This window comes from Artemia franciscana, chromosome 5 (assembly GCF_032884065.1).
Source record: "Artemia franciscana chromosome 5, ASM3288406v1, whole genome shotgun sequence".
In the NCBI taxonomy this organism is placed as follows: Eukaryota; Metazoa; Arthropoda; class Branchiopoda; order Anostraca; family Artemiidae; genus Artemia; species Artemia franciscana.
The window spans coordinates 31,767,178-31,788,575 of record NC_088867.1 but is presented as its reverse complement, the minus strand read 5'-3'; the positions used below and the strand labels follow the sequence as shown (position 1 = coordinate 31,788,575).

The following is a 21,398-nucleotide window of genomic DNA, read 5'->3' as shown; positions in this document are numbered from 1 at the left end:
AGATGGTTCATTCTAACGTAAATTAAAAGTTATAGTGTCCTTTTTAAGTGACCAAAAAATCGGAGGGCACCGAGACCCCCTCCAACACACATTTTTCTCCAAGGTCACCGGATCAAAATTTTGAGATAGCCATTGTGTTTAACTTAGTCAAAAACCTAATAACTATGTCTTTGGGGATGACTAAATCCACCACAGTTCCCGGGGGAGGGGCGGCAACTTATAAACTTTGACCATTGTTAACACATAATAGTTGTTAATTATGAAGTGTACAGACGTTTCGGGGGGACTTTTTTTGTTTTGGGTTTAGGGTGGGTTGGGGGGGGGGGGGCAAGTTGAGTGGGAGGATCTTTCCATGCCGGAATTTTTCATGAGGGAAGAGAATTTCCATGAAGGGGTCGTAGGATTTTCTTGCATCATTTACAAAAAGACAATGAGAAAATTATTTTTTTTTCAACTGGAAGTAATGATCAACATTAAAACTTAAAACGAACATAAAATATTACTTATATAAGGGGGTTCATCTCTTCCACAATACCTTACTCTTTACGCAAAAAGTATTTTATATAACTCTAACTAGTTATTCTACGGCCTTTGTTATTCAAGGGTCATTCTGAAAGATGTGGGACAAAATTCAAGCTTTATTGTAAAGAACGAGGTATTGACGAGGGGGCAAACTCCCTCACAATAAAAATATACAATTATATAAGTTCGTTGCATAAGCTAATTCGTAAGGTACGAATGTATATTACTAACAAAAACGTTTATAAAAAAATAAAACAAATCTAGTTGTATTTTTAAGTAACCAAAAATTGGGAGGTAACTAGGCCTCCTCTCCCACCCCCTTTTTTTTTTAGCGAAATCGTCCGATCAAAACTATGAGAAAACCATTTAGCTTGTAATTAACATAAAAATTGCTTCTCCAGACTAAACATCCGTATGATATATGGGTAGATTATTGCAAAATATATCGTGCGAAGAGTATGTTCTGGCAGAATATGCTTCAATCTTTTGAGGATGCCAACTCCAAGTGCAACTTTGGTGGAGATAATGTCGCTATGATGCTTCTACGATAGATTAGAATCAATATGGAAGCCGAGGTACCGCAGTGATATAGCTTGTAAAATAGGTTTTTCACCAAATAGAACTTTACTGAATACATCAACAGAATCACCCACTCCACAGAATGTCAGTAAAAAATTTTCTTTACATTCACACACAGCAAACTTAAACTTGTAAACATCTCTAATCTTTTGAGAGTAATATGAGCTTTAGCTATTAAATTATCTGCAGATTTTGCAAATTTTGTTAGAAATAATGTTAGTAATATATGTATCCTTTAGATAAACGTGCATCATGTTCACGTAAACTAAATAAAGTAAAGGGCCCAGCACAGACATTTTGCTATTTATAATATTAGATATCGTCGTATGAGTTTCTACACCAGGTAACTACTTTAACCCATGAAATACAAGGCTATCAAGCATGGACTCTTGATCATAATTATCAAGCTTTTTTTCTATTCGACCAATTCTCTCCTACAAATTTTCAGTTTGAAATCTCAGACTACCTAGTAGAGCCTGCTCAATTTTTGTAAACTATGGATTAAACTCGAGCGTGGTTGAATCATAAACCTGGCTGATTATCAGTTCAGTACCTTATTTTTTCAGTGAATTTGGATCTTTGAACTTTTCAGTAACTGAAAGTAAATGAAAGTAAGGAGCAACATTAAAACTTAAAACGAACAGAAATTACTCCGTATATGATAGGGGCTTTTCCTCCTAACGCCCCGCTCTTTACGCTAAAGTTTGACTCTTTCTATTAACTTTATTTTTAAAACAGTAAGAAACTTTAGCGTAAAGAGTGGGGCGTTGAGGAGGAAAAGCCCCTTTCATATGCGGAGTAATTTCTGTTTGTTTTAAGCTTTAATGTTGCTCCTTACTTTCATTTAAAAAAGCTTGTTTTTTTTTATTTAATTTCTGGACGTTTTTGAATTAATGCATGTTTTGATCTTGGCTCTCCGCACATAATAATTAAAGCGAAATTTGCATATGAATTAATTGCAATTAATCGGAATATTTTGAGAAAAAGGAGCGAGGGATGAGGCCTAGTTGCACTCCAAGTTTTTGATCACTTAAAAAAGCAACTAGAACTTTTAATTTTTTACAAACGTTGTCATTGGCAAAAAATATACGTAATTACGAATGAACTTACGTAACGAACTTCTATATCCGTATGTTTTTATTGCGTATATGAGGGGGTTCAACCCTGGTCGATACCTCGCTCTTTACATTAAAGCTTAGATTTTGTCCCAATTCCTTAAGAATGACCTCTGAATCACAAAGACCGTAGAATAAATAGTTGAAATTACTAAAAATACTTTAGCGTAAAGAGTGAGGTATAACGAGAAGGTAAACCCCTGATATGCATAATAATTTTTGTTCGTTTTAAGTTTTAATGTTGCTCCTTACTTTGAGTAGAAACAAACTTTTCATATTTATTTTTTCATTGTTTTTTCAAATAATGCTCGAAAATCCTGCGCCACCTTAATTGAAATTCACTTCCCCCATGAGAGGTTTCTCCATGGAAATATCCTCCCATGTAACCCTCCCCCCTCAAATCCCCCCTAAACCAAAAAAAAATCCCCTGAAAACGTCTGTACACTTCCCAGTAACCATTGCTATATGTAAACACAGGTCAAAGTTTGTGACTTGCAGCCCCTCCCACGGGGACTGCGGGGGAGTGAGACGTCCCTAAATACATAGTTATTAGGTTTTTCGACGATGGTGAATAGAATGGCTATCGCAGAATTTTGATCCGGTGACTTTTGGGAAAAAATGAGTGTGGGAGGGGGAGTAGGTGCCCTCCAATTTTTTTGGTCACTTAAAAAGGGCACTAGAACTTTTAATTTCCATAAGAATTAGCCTTCTTGCGACATTCTAGGACCACTCAGTCGATAAGAACACCTCTGGAAAAAAAAAAAGGAAAAACAAACAAACAAAAAAAAAACAAATAAACACGCATCCGTGATCTGTCTTCTGGCAAAAAAATGCGAAATTTCACATTTTTGTAGATAGGAGCTTGAAACTTCTACTCCATGGTTCTTTGATACGCTGAATCTGATGGTGTTAAGATTGTATGACTTTTAGGGGGTGTTTCCCCCTATTTTCTAAAATGAGGCAAATTTTCTCAGGCTCGTAACTTTCGATGGGTATAACTGGTCTTGATGAAACTTATATATTTAAAATCAGCATTAAAATGCGATTCTTTCGATGTAACTACTGGTACTAGAGTTTCGGTTACTATTGAGCCGGGTCGCTCCTTACTACAGTTCGTTACCACGAACTGTTTGATTGGTTATATTTTCCAGCAGATGACTTCTTATTTTCTCCAGCTGGGCTTCAGTTGTAGCTAATTGTTCGTAAATCAGGGCGATACTTGAAGACACCGAGTTAGACCCTAATTTATCTCTTGCTTCCAGGGCTTAAAAGGTCTTAGAAAAAGTTTCGTAAATTTCTGTGGTATTAGTAAGTTTTTGTGGCACTTTGTATTTACAAAGTGACATATAGTGATCGTAAATTCTGTCAGTCTGTCTGTCTGTCTTTCCCTGTTTTGCTAGTTTAGTCACTTCCAGATAAGCTAGGACGATGAAATTTGCCAGGCGTATCAGGAACCAGACTAGATTAAATTAGAAATAGTCGTTTTCCCAATTCGATCATCTGTGGGGAGTGGGGAGACGGTTAATTCAGAAAAAAAGACCGGTTTGAAACTTGGTGGAAAAAATGAGAACAAATCCTAGATACGTGATTGACATATTCGGAATGGGTCCGCTCTCTTTGGAGAAGTATGGAGGGGGGTTAATTGTGAAAAATGAGAAAAATCTGTACCTGACAAGATTAAATTAGAAATAATCATTTATCCGACTCGACCGTCTGTAGGGGGGAGTGGAGGGACGGTTAATTCGAAAAAATGAGGTATTTTTAAGTTACGAAGGAGTGATCGAATCTTAATGAAATCTCATATTTAGAAGGATCTTGCAACTCAGATCTTTTATTTTAGATCTGACTGAATCCAGTTTCATTGGGGGGAGTTGTGGGGGCGGGACCAGAAGTCTTGGAAAACGCTCAGAGTGAAGAGGTCAGGATGAAATTTGGTGGGAAGAATAAGCACACATCCAAGATACGTAACCGCCGTAACTGGACCAGATCCGCACTCTTTGGGAGAGTTGGGGGGAGGGTAACTTGGAAAAATTAGAAAAATGAGGTATTTGTAATTTATGGACGGGTGATAAAATCTTAATGAAACTTTATATTTAGAAGGATCTTGTGCTTCAGCACTCTTGTTACAAACCCTGACAAGATCTGGTGACAGTGGCCAGAGGCGGAGGGGGAAACCAAAAATCTTGGAAAATGATTAGAGTGAAGATATCGGGATAAAACTTGGTGGGTAGAATAAGCAAATATCGTAGATACGTGATTGACGTAACTGGACGGATCCACTCTCTTTGGGGGAGTTGGGGGGGAAGGGTTAATTCCGACAAATTAGAAAAAATGAGGTATTTTTAACTTAGGAAAGAGTCATCAGATATCAATGAAATTTGATGTTTGGAAGGATATCGTGTCTCATAGCTCTTATTTTAAATTCCGAACGGATCCGGTGATATTGGGGGGAAACTGGAAGGGGGAACCAAAAATTATGGGAAACGCATAGAGTGGGGGGATCGGAATGAAACTTGGTGGTAAAAACCATCGTAAGTCCTAGATATGAGATTGACGCAACTGGAACGGATCTGCTCTCTTCGGGAGAGTTGGGAGGAGGAGGGTTAATTCTGAAAAATAAAAAAATAAGGTATTTTCAACTTACGAAGGAGAGATTGGACCTTATTGAAATTTGATATTTCCAAGGATAGCATGTCTCAGAAAACGCTTAGAGTATAGGGGTCGTGATGAAACTTGATGGTAAAAATAAGCACGTGTCCTAGAAACGGGATGGACATAGCCGGAACGGATCTGCTCTCTTTAGGGGAGTTGGGGGGAGGGGGAGGGTTAATTCTAAAAAAAATACACAAAATTAGGTGTTTTAACTTATGAAAGAGCGATCGTACCTTAATGAAATTTCATATTTAGAAGGACCTCGAAACCCAGATCTCCCATTTTAAATCCCTACCAGATCCAGTGTCATTAGGGGGGGGGGAAATATTGGAAAACGCTTAAAGCGGAGAGATCAGGATGAAACTTGGTGGAACGAATAAGCACACGTCCAAGATAGGTGACTGACATAACCGGCTCGGATCTGCTCTCTTTGGTGGAGTGGGGGGGGGAGTAATTCGGTAAAATCAGAAAAAATGAGGTATTTGTAACTTCCGAACGGGTGTTCAGATCTTAATGAAATTTGATATCTAGAAGGATCTTGTGCTTTAAAACTCTCATTTTAAATCCCGACCAGATCCGGTGACATTGAAGGGAGCTGGAGGGGGAAACCGGAATTCTTGGAAAACGTGAAAATCGAGGTATCTTACAAATGGGTGATAGGATCTTAATGAAACTTAATATATAGAAGAATCTTATGTCTCAGATAATCCATTTTCAATTCGAATTGGATCCAAGGATATAGAGGGTTGGAGGGAAAAACAGAAACCTTGGAAACCGGAAATCTTGGAAAACGCTTAGAGTGGAGAGATCGGAATGAAACTTGATGGGAAGAATAAGCACAAGCTTTAGATACGAGATTGACATTATTGGTATAGATCCGTTCTCTTTGGGGGAGCTGGAAGTTGTTAATTTGGAAAAATTAGAAAAATTGAAGTGTTTTTAACTTAAGAATGGGTGACCGGATCTTAATAAAATCTGATAATTAAAAAAAACTCATGTCTCAAAGCTCTTCTTTTAAATACCGACCAGATCTATTGACATTGGGGGGGGGGGGAGTTGGAGGGGGAAAACAGAAAACTTGGAAAACGCTTATAAACGCCGTAGATACGTAATTGACGTAACCGGACTGGATCCGCTTTCCTTGGGGGACTTAGGTGGTGTGGTTCAGTGCTTTGGTGATTTTGGCGCTTCCGGACGTGCTAGGACGATGAAAATTGGTAGGCATGTCAGGGAGCTGCACTAATTGACTCTTTACAGTTGTTTTCCCCAATTTGACCATCTTGGGGGCTGAAGGGAGAGGAAAAATTAGAAAAATTGAGGTATTTTTAACTTACAAATGGGAGATCGGATCTTAATGAATTTTGAGATTTAGAAGGACCTCGTGTCTCAGAGCTCTTGTTTAAAATCCCGACCGGCATTAAGCCTTTGATTTTTCTCTTAAAGCAAGCTATTGATTCTTAGAATTTTACTAGAGCTCATATCACATGAGCTCTTGGTTCTTGGCTCCTCTTGAGCTCGTCACAAGTGCCATATGAGCTCTTAGCTCTTGTTTTTGACGAATAGTATATAAATATAAGTAGATTCAAAAATTTATTAAATACCCCTAAGAGGTTTCCTTCCTCCCTTACCTGTATTTATGACCCCAGGGCAAGATTGCCCAATGTTTATTATGTACCTTCAGGAACATATGACTTTAACTCCGTAAAGCAAAGTATATGATTACCGCGGTTCCAAACCGGGGTAATCAGTCATTTATGAACGAGCCTATAAATCGTCAACTATATGAGATGTTGGGGAAAAACCAAAATATTCTAAGATACGGCACTATTGGGAATAAAATGAGATCCCGTGGAACTAAAATGGACGAATATCCTACAACTTTAGATAAAAAAAAATAATGTTCGTATATTTTATAGGCGTTTCTTTACTTTTAAGAGCCAATAATGTTTAAAATAATGTGTTTTAAAGAATAACGTTCTTTTTTTAAAATAATATTCATACATTTTATAGGCCTAAAATCGCTATTTCTTTACCTTTAAAGGCCGATAATGTTTAAAATAATGTGTTTTTAAGAATAATGTTCTTTTTAAGAATAACTTTCTTTTTAAAAATAATGTTCATGCATTTTAAAGGCCTACAATCAGTGTTTCTTTACTTTTAAAGGCCAATAATATTTAAAATAATATGTCTTTAAGAATATTGTTCTTTTTAAAAATAAAGTACATACACTTTATAGGCGTACAATCGGTGTTTCTTTACTTTTAAAGGCCAATAATGTTTAAAATGATTTGTTTTTAAGAATAATGTTCTTTTTAAAAATAATGTTCATACATTTTATAGGTCTACAATCGGTGTTTCTTTACTTTTAAAGGCCAATAATGTTTAAAATGATATGTTTTTAAGAATGATGTTCTTTTTAAAAATAATGTTCATACATTTTATAGGCCTACAATCGGTGTTTCTTTACTTTTAAAGGCCAATAATTTTATCTGCTTTGTAACAGCTGTGTAACCTAACAAATTCCATTCGTATGAGGTGTTAAAAATGATATTGCCTCAAGGTGTTGTTGCCAATTATACATGTTTTCAACTTCCTTTTAAATCTGGTCGTAATAATAAGGAGATGTCAACATTCTTAATGATATTCTGGCAAACCCCTTAAGGAGTGCTTAAGCCAATGAGAAAGGGGAAAATCTTGAATACTAAGAATTATTGCTAAAAATCATCTCTTATAACTACAAACTTAAGAATCTTTGGGATTATTAATCAGTATAAGATCTACAAAATGACACAAAAATCAAGGCTGTATAATTAGTACAACTCTTTTAAATAGTAAAGGAAGGATATCTTAAATAGCAAATTTTAAAGGAAACTGATGATAATAAAAAAAAAATTCCCGGCCAAAAATTTTGAAATCTTGTGGCAAATCGAGAGGCTACTTTACAATTCTCTACATCTTCTAAAAGTAATTTTATTACTACTTTTAAAAATTAGAGGTGTCCCCACTAATTAATTTTTTATGAAGCTCTAAAGAAAAAAAATGCGAATTTGTTCGGCCTATTCATGTTAAAGCTTTCAATGAAGCCACAAAAATTTTTTCATCAAAGAATCTGCTCGTGTCTGCTGTTAATACGCATTTCACTGCTATAGGAAAATAGCATTGGCTTCAAACCTCGGAGATCCACCTTAAATTGATAAAAGAGGGCATGTTTGATCGTGGATTTCCAAAAAAGCTTAGAGTATTAGGGTGAAACTTTAGGAGAATGTTGAGAGGGAGGCTAAACACAATCAAAACACACTTTGTTCTTGCTGGTTGTGAAAAGGGAACATCAGCAATATATAAGCAACGGCTGATGGTATTAGGTTGGAACTTTCAATGTATGTTGATGGGAAGATGAGATTAGATCGGAGGGTAGCCAGCTCCTCTCCCCCTACTTGCTCTTTTTATTTGTTCTCTCTCTTGAGTGACCAAGAAGGCTAAAGGTATAATAGTAAAATCTTTAGAAAAGGTTGAGGGGAGCGTCAAACAAAATCAAAACACACTATATGGAGTAGAGCTGTCATAAAGGCACAATAGCAGTATCTAAGGAATGGCTAAGGGTATTAAATTGGAACTTTAAAATCATGTTGAGAGGAAAGAAAAGTTGAAAAAGGAACAAAAGGCTACTGGCCAGCCTCCTCTTGCCTTTTTAGATGCTACCCCTTGTAGCGATAAAATTTAAAAATTCATTATTTTCAAAATAGTTTCAAGGTCTAGTACCTATGCCTCCAGGGATGCCTCCTGGGGTGCCCCTGGGAAATAAATTATCCATTCTTAACATGTACCATTTATCATTGGGAAAGGGGGGATAATTGATCCAGTGTGTGTCCAAAAAGACTAAGGGTATCGAGGTGAAATTTCGGGGAATCTTGAGGGACATGTTGAGCTAAACCAAAGACACTATCTGTATCTAGGCTATCATAAGAGGCGTATCTGCAATATCTTATGACCGGCTAAGGGTCCGAATATTAAAACAAAAGACACTATTTGCATCTTGGTTGTCAGAAGGCCGTATACAAATTTCCCAGGAACGGCTGATGGCATTTCGCTGAGCCCCTTAGTTCTAGAGTCGTTTTTGGCATCTAGTCCTTTTTCATATTTGGAAAGTCATCACGCATCCATGATTTTGCTTTGCCAAAAAATACATACACTCAAACATTTGAAAATGAGTGCTTTAACCCTCTATAGTAAAGTTTTGTGATTGTTTTATTGTTACGGAGGGGGCATATGCCTCATTGGGGGTATTTTAATGCAAAACGTCCTAACTCTCATTTAGTCTTCAAGTAAATACAGAGTTAGTTCTAAGGAAAGGGTGGATGGGGTTGATGGGGGAGGGGGTTAGAGGCAGACACTGATATTTAATCCTACTTGATTTCTGGGAATATTTCTGGTCTTTACTATTATTACGAAAGTAAAAAGTAACATTAAACCCCAAAATGAAAAAAAATTATTCTTTATAGGAGGTAGGCCGCCCCTAAATCATCCCTGACCTCCCAATCGTGGTCGTAGAAACTTCAAAGGATAATCATTCTATCGTAAATTGAGAATTTTAGTCCTTTTATTATAAGTCAAAATGATTGGCGACAAACCAAACTCTGTCCTAAAAATGTTTTTGGATATCTTGTTCTTTATTTTAGCCTTTACGATATTTGATCGACATTTTGAGGTTGTTTTTTTTTTACTTTCTCTGTGACTGCTAAATTTCGCGTGTGGGAGAATTTTCCGTAGATGGAATTATGTGTGGAGAATTGTCAGTGGTTATAAATTTTCCGGAAGGCATTTTTCGTGGAGAGGGGGGATTAAAAAAAAATGAAGAACAAAAGAAATATTACGATATTTTAACAACGCCGTCAAAATCTTCGACGTCAACAAAATGTGACTCAAAATCCAGCAGGTTACAAATCAAAGACTCCATAAACAACGCAACTCTTTATTACAAGTCACTAGGACCCTTCAATGTTCTATATGTTCCCTGAAAAGCCCTCTATTCTCCTTAGGATGTGACGACAAAAAAACCTCTCTCATTTAGAGGTTGTTGCATAGAACGAGAATTAAGATATATACAAGCTTACCACTTGCCGAGAGCCGGGGCCGTATCGAAATCGGCTTCGTATATTTTTCTTAACTGGCTCATTGACATTTCTGGCCACTAAAAACGATCTAAAAAGGTGATAACTTTAAGGAAGAATTTGTATTTTCCCATAATGGTTGTATCTAACCTATGATGATGCCAAGACATCAAGAAGAGGCTCATATTGTCTGCCTTTACAGGATAAGTGACAATGGGAATCGATATAGACAAGCCTGTCGTGGAGCAATGACAGGGCCTGGACTCGAAATAACTATATAGCTTATTTTCTTTTGTCTTCTACCTTATCGAAACTGGCAAATTCACAACTTTGCATTTTTCCTGGGGTGGCTCTGTCGAGCCTGTGAGGGCCTCACGACACCAAAAACAGACTAAAATTGTTTACGATTAGAAGACAAGTGACAATGATAATCCATATGTAGGAGGTTGCCACGTGCCGAGTGCTGGGGCCCAGGGGCGAAGCCACCGTGCTCCCGATACTATATATATATATATATATATATATATATATATATATATATATATATATATATATATATATATATACATATATATATATGGATGTATATTGGTGTTAATTATACGAAACAATTTGAGAAAATGATCCAACATGCATTTATTCAGACAAATGCGAAAGTAGACGAATACAGATTTTGACTCTATATTTCATCCTTTTGACTGGATTCCTCTTAATGCACTAGAAAAATAAAGTTTAATGTAGATCTAACAAGAGTGGTGTGCTATCGTAATGTTTGCAATCTACTCAAGCATTGCTTTCAACAATCTTCATAAGACATAAAGGGAGTGAAAACACACTTCAAAGCTGCAAAAGATGACCAGACCAATTATCTTGGTTAGACATAACCAGGTTTCTTCCCATTCCATGCTCTAGCTTTGAAAATTACTGGAACAATTGTCCGACTAGTAAAAGCCAAAACTGATTCATCTGTGGTAAAAGCTATTTTATAAATCAAAAAGTAAGTAAGTGTTTCCATTTTTGCTTTTTTGGGTGCAAAACTGAATATGACACGTTTCAGTTTTTATTTTTCAAGCTTAGATTTGAGTCTGGATTCAAATTGTATGTTGAATACAGGGAATCTGGAGTCAGATCCAACTCGAGATTTAAACCTAGTATAATCCAGTCTGGATATAGCCATAATTGCATAGGTAGTGTAGCTATCATTATACATTATTTTAGATTTTCGCCTTCATAAGCTGCTCTCTAGCCAGGATCCCGCCTGCTTACCAACCAGTCAATAGAGGTTCTTCCAACTCTCGGACAGACAAACCTTTTATTATAACAGCTGATTTGCCAATCAATGAACATGAAGTAAGTGTTGACCAAAGGCAGAGCAGAAGAAGCATCCCAACATCAAGCTATGGAACTCCAGGATACTATGAGAGTCAGATATTCGGTAAGTCGAGCTATTCCTATGTGCATAATGAATCAGCAAGTAAAGGGGTCTGTCTTTTTCGGGCAAAATTTTTTCTTTGAATAGGAAAAAAACACTGAGTATATTCTTGAACAAAAATGTGTTTGAAGAAGTAAAGGGAAAGCCTTGGAGCTTTAGACTCAACCCTCCAGTGTGAAAAAATGTACTGATTTGGACTTGTTTATAATTTTCGACTGTGAAACGGGTGTAAAATACCTTTTCCATTTCTAACAGGGGGGGGGGAATGAAGAACCTCCCTGGCTATGGTCTTGAAAAAATAGATTAGGATAAGATAATATTTATTTCAAATAGGAGATCATAAGCTGTTGTTGAGCCTAAGTTGCTTCTTATGTCAAATAGAAAAAATTAACAGGAAAAAAACAAGCTTAAAAACAGAAACAGGAAGAAACATTAAACTAACCTCGAAAACAAATTAAAAACAAAATGTCACCCATCAGTAGAGAAATTTAAGTAATTTAGATTATACAAATAGAACGTCAACGTCAAAAAATAATAAGATAAGCTTCACACAATGAATGACCAAAAGGATGAGGGAAGAAAAGGGGAGGATTCATCTTTATTACAGGTAATCATTTAGGGGGGGGGGGGGTCTTCTATGTGTTTTTGTGAATAATTTTATCTTGGGTTTCTTTTTAGCAGAACAAGGTAGGAAATAACTAGGGAAAGCGAATTATTCTAGAGGTTATGTTATTGAAAGCACTATTAGCGAAACTTAAGAAATTTTTGCTCTCCTTTCCTCAAGGCCAGCCAGATTGGTTCTGCGAATAAGGGAGATATAGAAAACCTTATCCACATTAGAAAGAATTCTTAGGCATCTTTTTTAGACTGCCTCTTTTCCATCCAAAATTCCTTGGAGGTGCTAGGATGCCAAACAGGATAGGTATACTCAAATATTAGGGTAAGAAATCAGAGGAAAGTTGCCTCAAACAGTACTATCAGGACATCTAAACTTTTTAAAGAATTTAAGAAGAGAGAATGTAGTATTTGCGATGCGATTTTTTAAATATAAATAACGCGGTTCACCTTTTTTTAATCACTTGAGGCCATTACATCCAATTGTTTCAGAGTACAAATCGACATTTCAGGAACACGTGGAGTCTTAAGAATACTGTTAAAACTTCGACTTCGAGGGATTAACTGTCACATCATTACGAACAGCTTTATCTAATATCTGCTCCCTCCATATCCATAGAGCTATTTTTTTTCAATTTTTGTAACGTCTCTGAGACAGTTTGATTATCAACAAATTTCCATCGATCTGAAAAATCAATACCAAGGTTGTTTATGGACGGGGCCGGACTATTCAATACACTCTGGATGGGGCACACTATTTTCAGTTGAAAGAGTATTTAAATATATGCTGAAGTACTCTACTACAAGTCATCTAATGAAAAGAAAGATGCAATTATCCTATTTAAATTGGGGTTAGGTTGGAATTAATTTAAGAAGAATTTTATCAATACATTGTCGTTAATTAAATCAACTAGATCTAGATATAATATAATCGAGCTAGGTGTTAAGTTGATATTAGGTTCATCAAGACTGCTCATAAAGTGAACAAGATAGGTGGGGGTGGATGTATAAAAATAAGTTCCCAAATTGCCGAAGTTAACATTTGAAATCGTTTGCTTACAAACCCTTAGCTAAAACTCCTTCATTTAATTCGGAAAAAACGGGAGCAAGTGTAACAGTCTGACATCTTAAAATCTTAATTGTTATCTCTTTTTTTCATAGGACTAACAAAACCTAATTTCCAACGACTTTAAGAGCTTACCACTAGCTGTTGGGTCAATCAACAAAAATGGGTGGGTTATAAATACATTTTTCGAAGTCTATGGGGGGGGGGGAGGATTCGTCATAATTTTTATTCCGAACAACCTGGTCATTAGCTCCGCAAGTCTGATTGCAAGTCTGATAGCAAGCCACACCGTTTGGCTATTGGATGCCGGTGAATCTAAACGCATCTGTGAAACAGATCACGAAAAGAATCACTTAAGGGAAATTATTAATTCGTCAAATGATCCAAACAACTGAGCTTGTCCAAGGATTATCATATTATTGTTTCGTGTCCCACTTTAGATTGGAATGTCCTGTCATCTTCAATTCAATTTTGCGAGCGACATAAAATGTATTCTCATGATAGATGTCACTGCAGTATCCACTAGTAAACATTGAGACCTAACACAAAAATCACAATAGCGAATAGTCGAAATTTTCCACTGAAGTAAGAGCAGAATATGTCAATGAAACCTTCAGGTCTAGATTCCTCGGCTCAAGTTCTTAAATATTTTTTCCTGAAATCGAAGGTTTTTATCTACCTTTTAAACGGGATTAGGTTGGGTATCTTCTATGGACTTGTGAACATGGCACCTAGAATGCAGCTTGGGCAACCTAGGAGGCTGATCCCACTGTCCCTCGACTTCTTGTATAGAGTACTTTCTGCAACATTTTGGGTATTTTTATTGAAGATACGTTTGTTGGTATTTTAATTGAAAATTCCCCACTCCTTGGGCTTGAAAATACATTTTACCCTTCTATTCTCCGTCCACCCACCCCTCCCCCTACAGACACACACACTTTCGTAAATTGACGCTCCTGTCTACAAGATGATATAGGACATATGGATTTTGGAAAGATAATATAAGTCAAAGAATATCTGAAACTGTAAGATTCTCTTGGGAATACTGAAGGAACACATCGATGCGGGACAAATTTTAAGCAGCCAATATGTAAAGACAAGTCTTCAAGCAATACGAAGCTTTAAGGGATATTTTAGTCCTTTAGAAACTGCTTTTAAAGGCCTGGTATCGTTCCTGGGTCCCTTGAACAGTGAAAAGGGTGAACTAGCTCCTGGTATTAGTAAAGTAATGAAATAAAAGTAGGTGAACGCTACGAAACATAAAGAGAACCTTGGACGAAATCATAATAAATACGGAGATTTCGCGGGCGAGGGTGTTGTGGCCTGAAAACTGATAATTGAATGTTCAGCTTCACAAATCTAAAATTCAACTAGCACATCAGCTGGGATTCGAAAGGAGATCACCTTTCCAATTTCAGTATATTTTGTTATAGTTGTATCCTATGTAGACTTTATGTCTATACATTTTGTCAAGATTGATGCTAATTTTGACATTGCTCTTGGTTTCTATAAAAGTAAAAATTGGCTTTGTTCGCAATTTATATGTGAAAATTGCATCTTCTGCTTTAATCTCATTTAATGATAAGATTACGCTAATTTTTTATTTATTTTTTTTTATTAAAAAAAGTGAAGCATTACAAAAAAATATAAAGTGATAGAACAGGAGTGGAGCTAGAGGACACTTAACTATTAAATTCTCAGAATTTTTACCGTAATTTCGCATAATTGTCGTATAAATCTCTTGATCGTCAGGTTAGGTTTTGCGATTCTTATTGCCATGTTGAAGGGGATGGGAATGTCGTTGGGATTATCGCCCTTATTTAAGGTGTCCAACTGATATCGAACTTAAAAATTTTATTTTGTGTGAATTTGCGTGAACGGTTATTTGGAGATAATACTAGGAATATGGCTCAGTAACTCCTATGACTTGTGCTTTAATTCCAAAAGCGACAAAAGAGACTGTGGTTAGAGATATTCAGATTTGATAGGATGTCTTTCAGGCATATAAACTTTTTTACAAAGGGACCCGGCTAGTGTTTCCCCTTCATATTTTTCAAAATCCCTAAAAACCTGATTGAAAATTCCTAGAAACCCAATTCCCAATATCAAAACCTCACGGTTCTCCATTTTCCTATTCTTTCAATGTCATTTGTAAAGCCTCGTTATATAGACTTTTAACAACAATTTTGTTCAATGACTTAGTTCAGTTTAGTCTTGATTAACAAATTCCAGTGCTGGATTCTGAATTTGAATCAAATAAAGTGAAGCTACTTGTCAACACTTCTGTCTCAGTCTGACTGAAAATTTGAAATTTAAAAATAGAAAGCTGCTTGAGATGTACTTCAAGTAATACATGAAAGTTGAGAAGAAAAAACAATACCAGTTCACATTCGTGTAGCTAGGAGTAATAAGGCTTAGAGGGTGTAATAAGATGAGTAAGTGAAGTAGACTTCAGTTCTATTCACTACTATGTATGAACTATCAACAGGTTTGATCGGTTTAATCAGCACCTCAGGATTGCATACGGTAGTCAAACTAAGTAAAATATTAATTTTGTGTGACTATTTTTGGTATTTTCTGCTATTAAGGTCTCTGCTATAATGGTTTCTGCTGTAAATGCTTATAACATGAATATAAAAATTCATTAATTGCCTCAGAATCCAAAAATATTGAGAAAAAATAAAACAAAAACTATTTTCAGTCAGAATCAGAATCTAGTTGGCTAACTTTTCGCAAAGTGCGATGTAGGCTTTTGTGGGTGGTGGTGAGAGAAGAAAGGGGTTTTAAAAATGGATGTAGTGCCTTAAGTCTAGCATTCAACTTTTTAAAAGAGGAGCTTGTCTCTAATGGAGGTAGGGGAAAGCCAGGATCATCCTTTGTGAACAGAGGATCCACGGAGATTCAGTATTTAATTCATACACTCTCCAGAGCACGGAAGGATGCAAGGAGTGGATAAAAGAGATGGCTTTAAAGTGTTTACTTGCCTAGTTGAGGATCCTTAGAGGTCCAGTAGGAACCCAATTAAGTTTCATTCTATATAGCAGTATCACTTCAAGCACACCTTTCCGCTTCTATATCTGTATGAAATAGGAATTGCACCCTATACATTAAACAGAATTGGAAAACGCTGAGAATCTCCATTAACGAGAAGACTGTTTTTCTTTTTTTACCCTTTTATATAGAAAACAGAGGTTTCTATACCTTAGCTGCTGTTGTTTTCATGCGGTGGGTTTCATTTTTCATTGATGCGTTTTATATGAAAGGTGGTTACAATACACCTTATTAAAACTATGAAAAAAACACATAACATAGGGTGTCTTTGTTAAGTACATTCTCGTTGGAAAATCTGTTCCGTTTCAAGCAAAGACCAATTCGATGCATCTTGCGCTATGTATGGCTTAAGTCGAAAATTCAAAGGAAATTCTAAAATTATTTCATGGGTAATTTTTTTTTAGGTTTCGGACAAAGGCCCTACATGGGCGGAAGTGGAATTCAGATGTGCTGGAGACCGAGAGAATTAAATTCATTGAATAGCTTTAATGCATTCCAGTTTTCAGGAGGATATCCGGAAGCTGCCTGGAATTATCCTGGATATAGTCACGAGTACACCTATTTTCCTCAAATGTTGAGGCCCTTTCAATTATCCAGACCATATCAGCCCCACCAACGAAACGTTGGCTACAATCTGACAAGAAGCTTGTACTTTCCTGTTCGACCAGAACATTCTTTTGGAAATAGCCTGGTTAACAATTATGGAAATTCGCTGTCAAGCCGTTTTCCACTGCTACCAAGTGCTATTTCTATTCGAAGCGTTGAAGAGACAACCCCCCATGCAAAAATTATGTCCGAAACCACAAAACCTGTTCGACCATAAACAATAATATATGTCATAGATCCTTGTTTAGAGACCAAAATATGTATATTTTCAGTATATTTTGAAATAAAGTTGTATTCATTTGGGATTTCCTTGACATATCATAGTGATGTAATTCAAATACCCTGTTAGGTAAGTCATTAACTAGTTACTAACAACAATTGTATTTAAAGCATTTAATGCAAAGAACGATGTGTCTTCTATGTTTAATCTCCTGACCTCGGCTTACAGAAAAGATGGTAGTAGAAAACTCGGGGAGGGTTCATTTGTTCACAAATTTCGAGTTCTAGTGCCGCTACCTAAAGGGCAAAAGTTATCAGACTATATGATAATGTACCTTAAACGCCTAATGTGCCACCTTATCCCCAATTCCTATCAGATCAGTATTTCAAGATAGCAATTTTATCCCAACGCTGGAAAGAGAAATGGGCCTACGAGGATGACACGGTTTGTGCAGTCCCAGAGACAATGGCTTCAAAATATGTACACAGCCAAGATTGAAAAGAGGCCCTATAGTTCCATTTTAATAGAAAAAAAAAATATTACGCCTTGTTATGCTTTGTCATGCAAGGATTTTTAACCTGTGGCGCTCGAGATCGCTAAGTAGTGCCCTTGGACCCATGTCCTGACAAGCTTTATTAACTATCATTGGGAAGATCTAAACTATCTATTATTGTCCAGTTAAAGCAAAGATGACCTTCAAGGTCCTCTTTGGTTTAATTAGAACATAATGGATAGTTTGAATTGATAGTTTGTCTATCCAGAATGGTCTTTTTTGATAAAGTCAAACTAGATAAATTGTCATAAATATTTTTCCTTTTTTTTCCCAGAAACTTCATTGGCCATGAATATTTAGGCATATTTACTAAGGCCTTATGCTTAGGTATTCCTATGAGATTAAAGACAAGCTCTTTTGATAGTCTGGATGCGCACAGTGGCATTTGATGTACTTCAGCACCCCCTTGTCACCACCAGGAGTTTCACCTTGTTCCCTTTAGCCTGTTCAGAAACAACCAAAATCAAAAATTCCTCCGGGGCTGGGGGGCACTTGGCATCCCCGAAGGTATAGTTATTAGACCCTTCTAATATTTTGAGCGAAATATTTTTTAAGCTCGATTAGTACTGGGGCGGGGGGCGCCTGAAAAGGGCAGGAAAGCTGATCACACTTTGATCCCTCTTCAATGTTCCTGTCAGTATACAATAAAAGTTTCAACTTATGATTCTCAGCCATTGCTCAGATATTACTAATAAGTCCTTTTGACAACCAGCATGCTGACAGTGGGTTTTCATTTTGTTTGATTCCCCCGTAACATTCATGAACATTGTTGCAACCAGAAGAAGTCACCGTCACAAGAAACTGAAGTCACAGTCGCGAGTAGTTGCTGTGGCAGTTGCAAGTAGTCACAGTCGAAGTCACAAAAAACCGTATTTGCAGCCACAGTAGCATTAGTAGTGGTACTTAAAGTTTCGAGCTTATACCCTTAGCTTTCTTTAAGCTTTTTTAAGATATTGCATGTACGCTTTTTTGATAGCCTGGATGCACATACTGTCTTTTGATGTACTTCAATACTCCCTTTAACATTTCCTGAAGCTTCACATTGATACCTATATCCTTTTCGGACACATCCAGGATCGAACAATCTTCTGGAGTTGGGGAGGAGTCCCAAAGCATCCCCGGAAGTATAGTTACTAGACCCTCTGGTTATTTCGATTTTTTTTTATTTTGATTAGGACTGAGGGGCAGGGGTATCTGAAAAGGGCAGGAAGGCTGGTCATCATTCGATCCCTCTTCAACATCCCTGTACATATTCCCTAAAAGTTTCAACAGAGTATCCTAAAATATCGCTGATGTGCCCTTTTGACAACAAGCATGCCTAAAGTGTGCTTCCATTTTGTTCGAAATCCCCTACAACATTCCGGAAAGTTGTTACAACTAAAATTAGTTGCTGTCACAAGCAGTTGCCGTCATAGCCGCAAGTAGTCATAATGGCAGTCGCAAGCAGTCACGGTGGGAGTCACAACTAACCTCATTGGCAGCCGTAGTAGTAGTAGTGGCCCTGAAAGTGTTCAGTTAATACCCTTAGCTATTCCTTATCTGCTTAACGTCATGTCTTATCTGCAAGACATTGCAGATACGTCCTTTTGATAGCCTGGATGCTTATGGTGTCTTATACTGCTACTACTGCTACTAACAACTCACCACAGTATCAAGCCGCCTGAGACCAACACAGCTATACACGCTCTCCCTCCCAACCTTTCCAAAGCCACCCTCTTTACACCCTCCCAGAAAGTTTCTATTGCCTCTAGGTTTTTCTTTACGACATCATCCTACCCCAACCACGGACAATCTGATTTCCGTTTAGCCCTAGACTATTAGCTGAAAAGGACAATCATCCGCAGAACGTGACCTAGCCATCTCAACCTTTTTCTCATTATAGCTGTTGAAAGCGGGACTGATATGCACTTTTCGTAGAGAATACTGTTTGAAATAGGGTCAGTAAGTTGGACACCCAAATAATCCATGGGCAATTTCTCTGCAAAACATCTAGCAAATCTTTCTCCGTTTTATGGAGTGCCCATGTTTCAGAACCATATTTGACCACTGTCATCACTATAGCTTCCAATGTTCTAATCTTGATTCCCACATTTATTTTCCCATTCTTTCAAACTTTTTTCAACTTTAAAAATACCCTGAGCCTTGGCTATTCTACTTTTAACTTCTTCAAGGCACCTAGTGGCTTTACTAATTATAATACCAAGGTAAGTGAAGCTGTCCACTTGATTGATCTTCTCGTTACTCAACGTCACCTTTTCATCTTCACTTATTCCTAGCCTTAGTGACTTGTCTTCTGAAAAAAATTTCAAACCTACTCTACCACACTAAACTAGCAAAGCCTCTAAAAGTTCATTCATTTTGCTCTCACTTTCATCTAGGATGCTTGAGTCATCAGAATACATTAATGTAGGTCCTGGAAAGTTTTTCCTTGTCTGTCCGTGGCCGAGTGTTTAACGCGCCGAACTCACAAGCGAAGGGTCGCTGGTTCAAATCTCGGTGGTGCCGACCGTTTGGTTTAGGACGAGGGTTAGTGGCGTTTCCCCGTAAGACAAGCCAAAAGTCCACCCAGCTTCAAATGGGTACCTAGAGAAATCTAGGGAAAAGCACGGGAAAGCGTCGGATGGCTTGCCCCCAACCACGCATTGCACCCCGGCCGAGGGCGGAGAATCAGGAGATCGGCACCGGCGCTACGCGAGCCCTAATCGGTTTGCATGCGAAAAAAAAAAAAAGTTTGCATCTGACTCCGTGTTGCCCCATTGCTTTTTATGTGCTGCTTAAGACAAAGTTCACCAAAATTATTCATATAAATGGGGATAGAAAATAATCCTGATTAACTCTTGATTTCAAACAAAACCAACTACTAACCTCATCTTCTACCATAACCGAAGCAGTGTTATTCTCGTACATGGCACTAATCACTTTAATCTATTTGTCTGGTATGCCATACAGAGATAAGACCTTTGCAAAAGCTCTTCTATCACTAGAATTGAACATTTGCTCATAATCTATAAAACTAAGGACCAAAGGTGCTTGATAACTCAGGCACTTCTCAATTATCAATCTAAGATTGATAATCTGGTCGACACATTCCCTACCCTTTCTGAAACCGTACTGTTCTGCTCTTATCACTTTGTCTACAGCATTAGTCAGTTTAAAAATTATCATACTACTAAGTAATTCACTACCTACAGAGACCAGGATATTGCCTTGATAATGAAAAACGATTAATCTGACAATTAAAATATCAGATAATAAAAAGGAAAAAGGTCGAAAGATCCTCTACACTTCCTAAGACTACACGGTTTTTCTCTTGGAAATTTATCTACAGCATCTCTAAATCTAAAAAGTATCATCATACTAAGTAATTTGCATCCTGCAAAAACCAGGCTAATGCATGTACTATTATCACACTCACTCTTATCACCTTTCTTATACAAGGGTTTAATAAGGGTTTTCTTAAAATCGTTAGATACTTCCTCTTTTTCAAAAATCACATTCATAATCTTCAGTAGCTTATTTCTAGCCTCATTGTGACCATATTTGAGAAAAACATTTACCACTGTATCAGCACCTGGGGCTTTATTTTTTTAACCCTTTTAGTAGGCTACTATCACTAATTCTTTCTCAAAAAAACAAATCTTCCTTCACATTAGTAGTGTCCCATTAGGCACTCCCATGAGGCCCCTACGCCATCGAATCCCGGTGCCGGCGCGTTTTTAAGACCACACAGAAAAGAGATTCTCCCAATCCTGCCATCGAGATAACCAAAGTCAAAGATGGCGGTACTGTTAACTATAGTTATAGATGGCAACATGGTTTCTTTTCCAACAACACATTTGTTTAGCTTCTAAGCAGATTTCCATTGATTTTATTCTGGCT

At 37.1% G+C, this 21,398-nt stretch overlaps 1 protein-coding gene across 1 annotated transcript; it reads left to right on the top strand.

Annotated features, from left to right (window-relative positions):
• Window positions 1–8,130: 8,130 nt before the first annotated feature.
• LOC136027715 (uncharacterized) lies at window positions 8,131–17,051 on the top strand. Its single transcript, XM_065705168.1, has 3 exons — window positions 8,131–8,223; window positions 11,195–11,411; window positions 16,545–17,051. The coding sequence occupies exons 1-3, from the start codon at window positions 8,131–8,133 to the stop codon at window positions 16,961–16,963; spliced, it is 729 nt and encodes a 242-aa protein (XP_065561240.1). The 3' UTR covers window positions 16,964–17,051.
• Window positions 17,052–21,398: the final 4,347 nt, after the last annotated feature.

Coding starts and splice junctions, on each gene's coding strand:
- LOC136027715 (XM_065705168.1), top strand. CDS start 8,131: ATGTTGAGAGGGAGGCTAAACACAATCAAAACACACTTTGTTCTTGCT. Junction 8,224..11,194: donor TATATAAGCAACGGCTGATG/GTATTAGGTTGG, acceptor ACATTATTTTAG/ATTTTCGCCTTCATAAGCTG. Junction 11,412..16,544: donor CTATGAGAGTCAGATATTCG/GTAAGTCGAGCT, acceptor ATTTTTTTTTAG/GTTTCGGACAAAGGCCCTAC.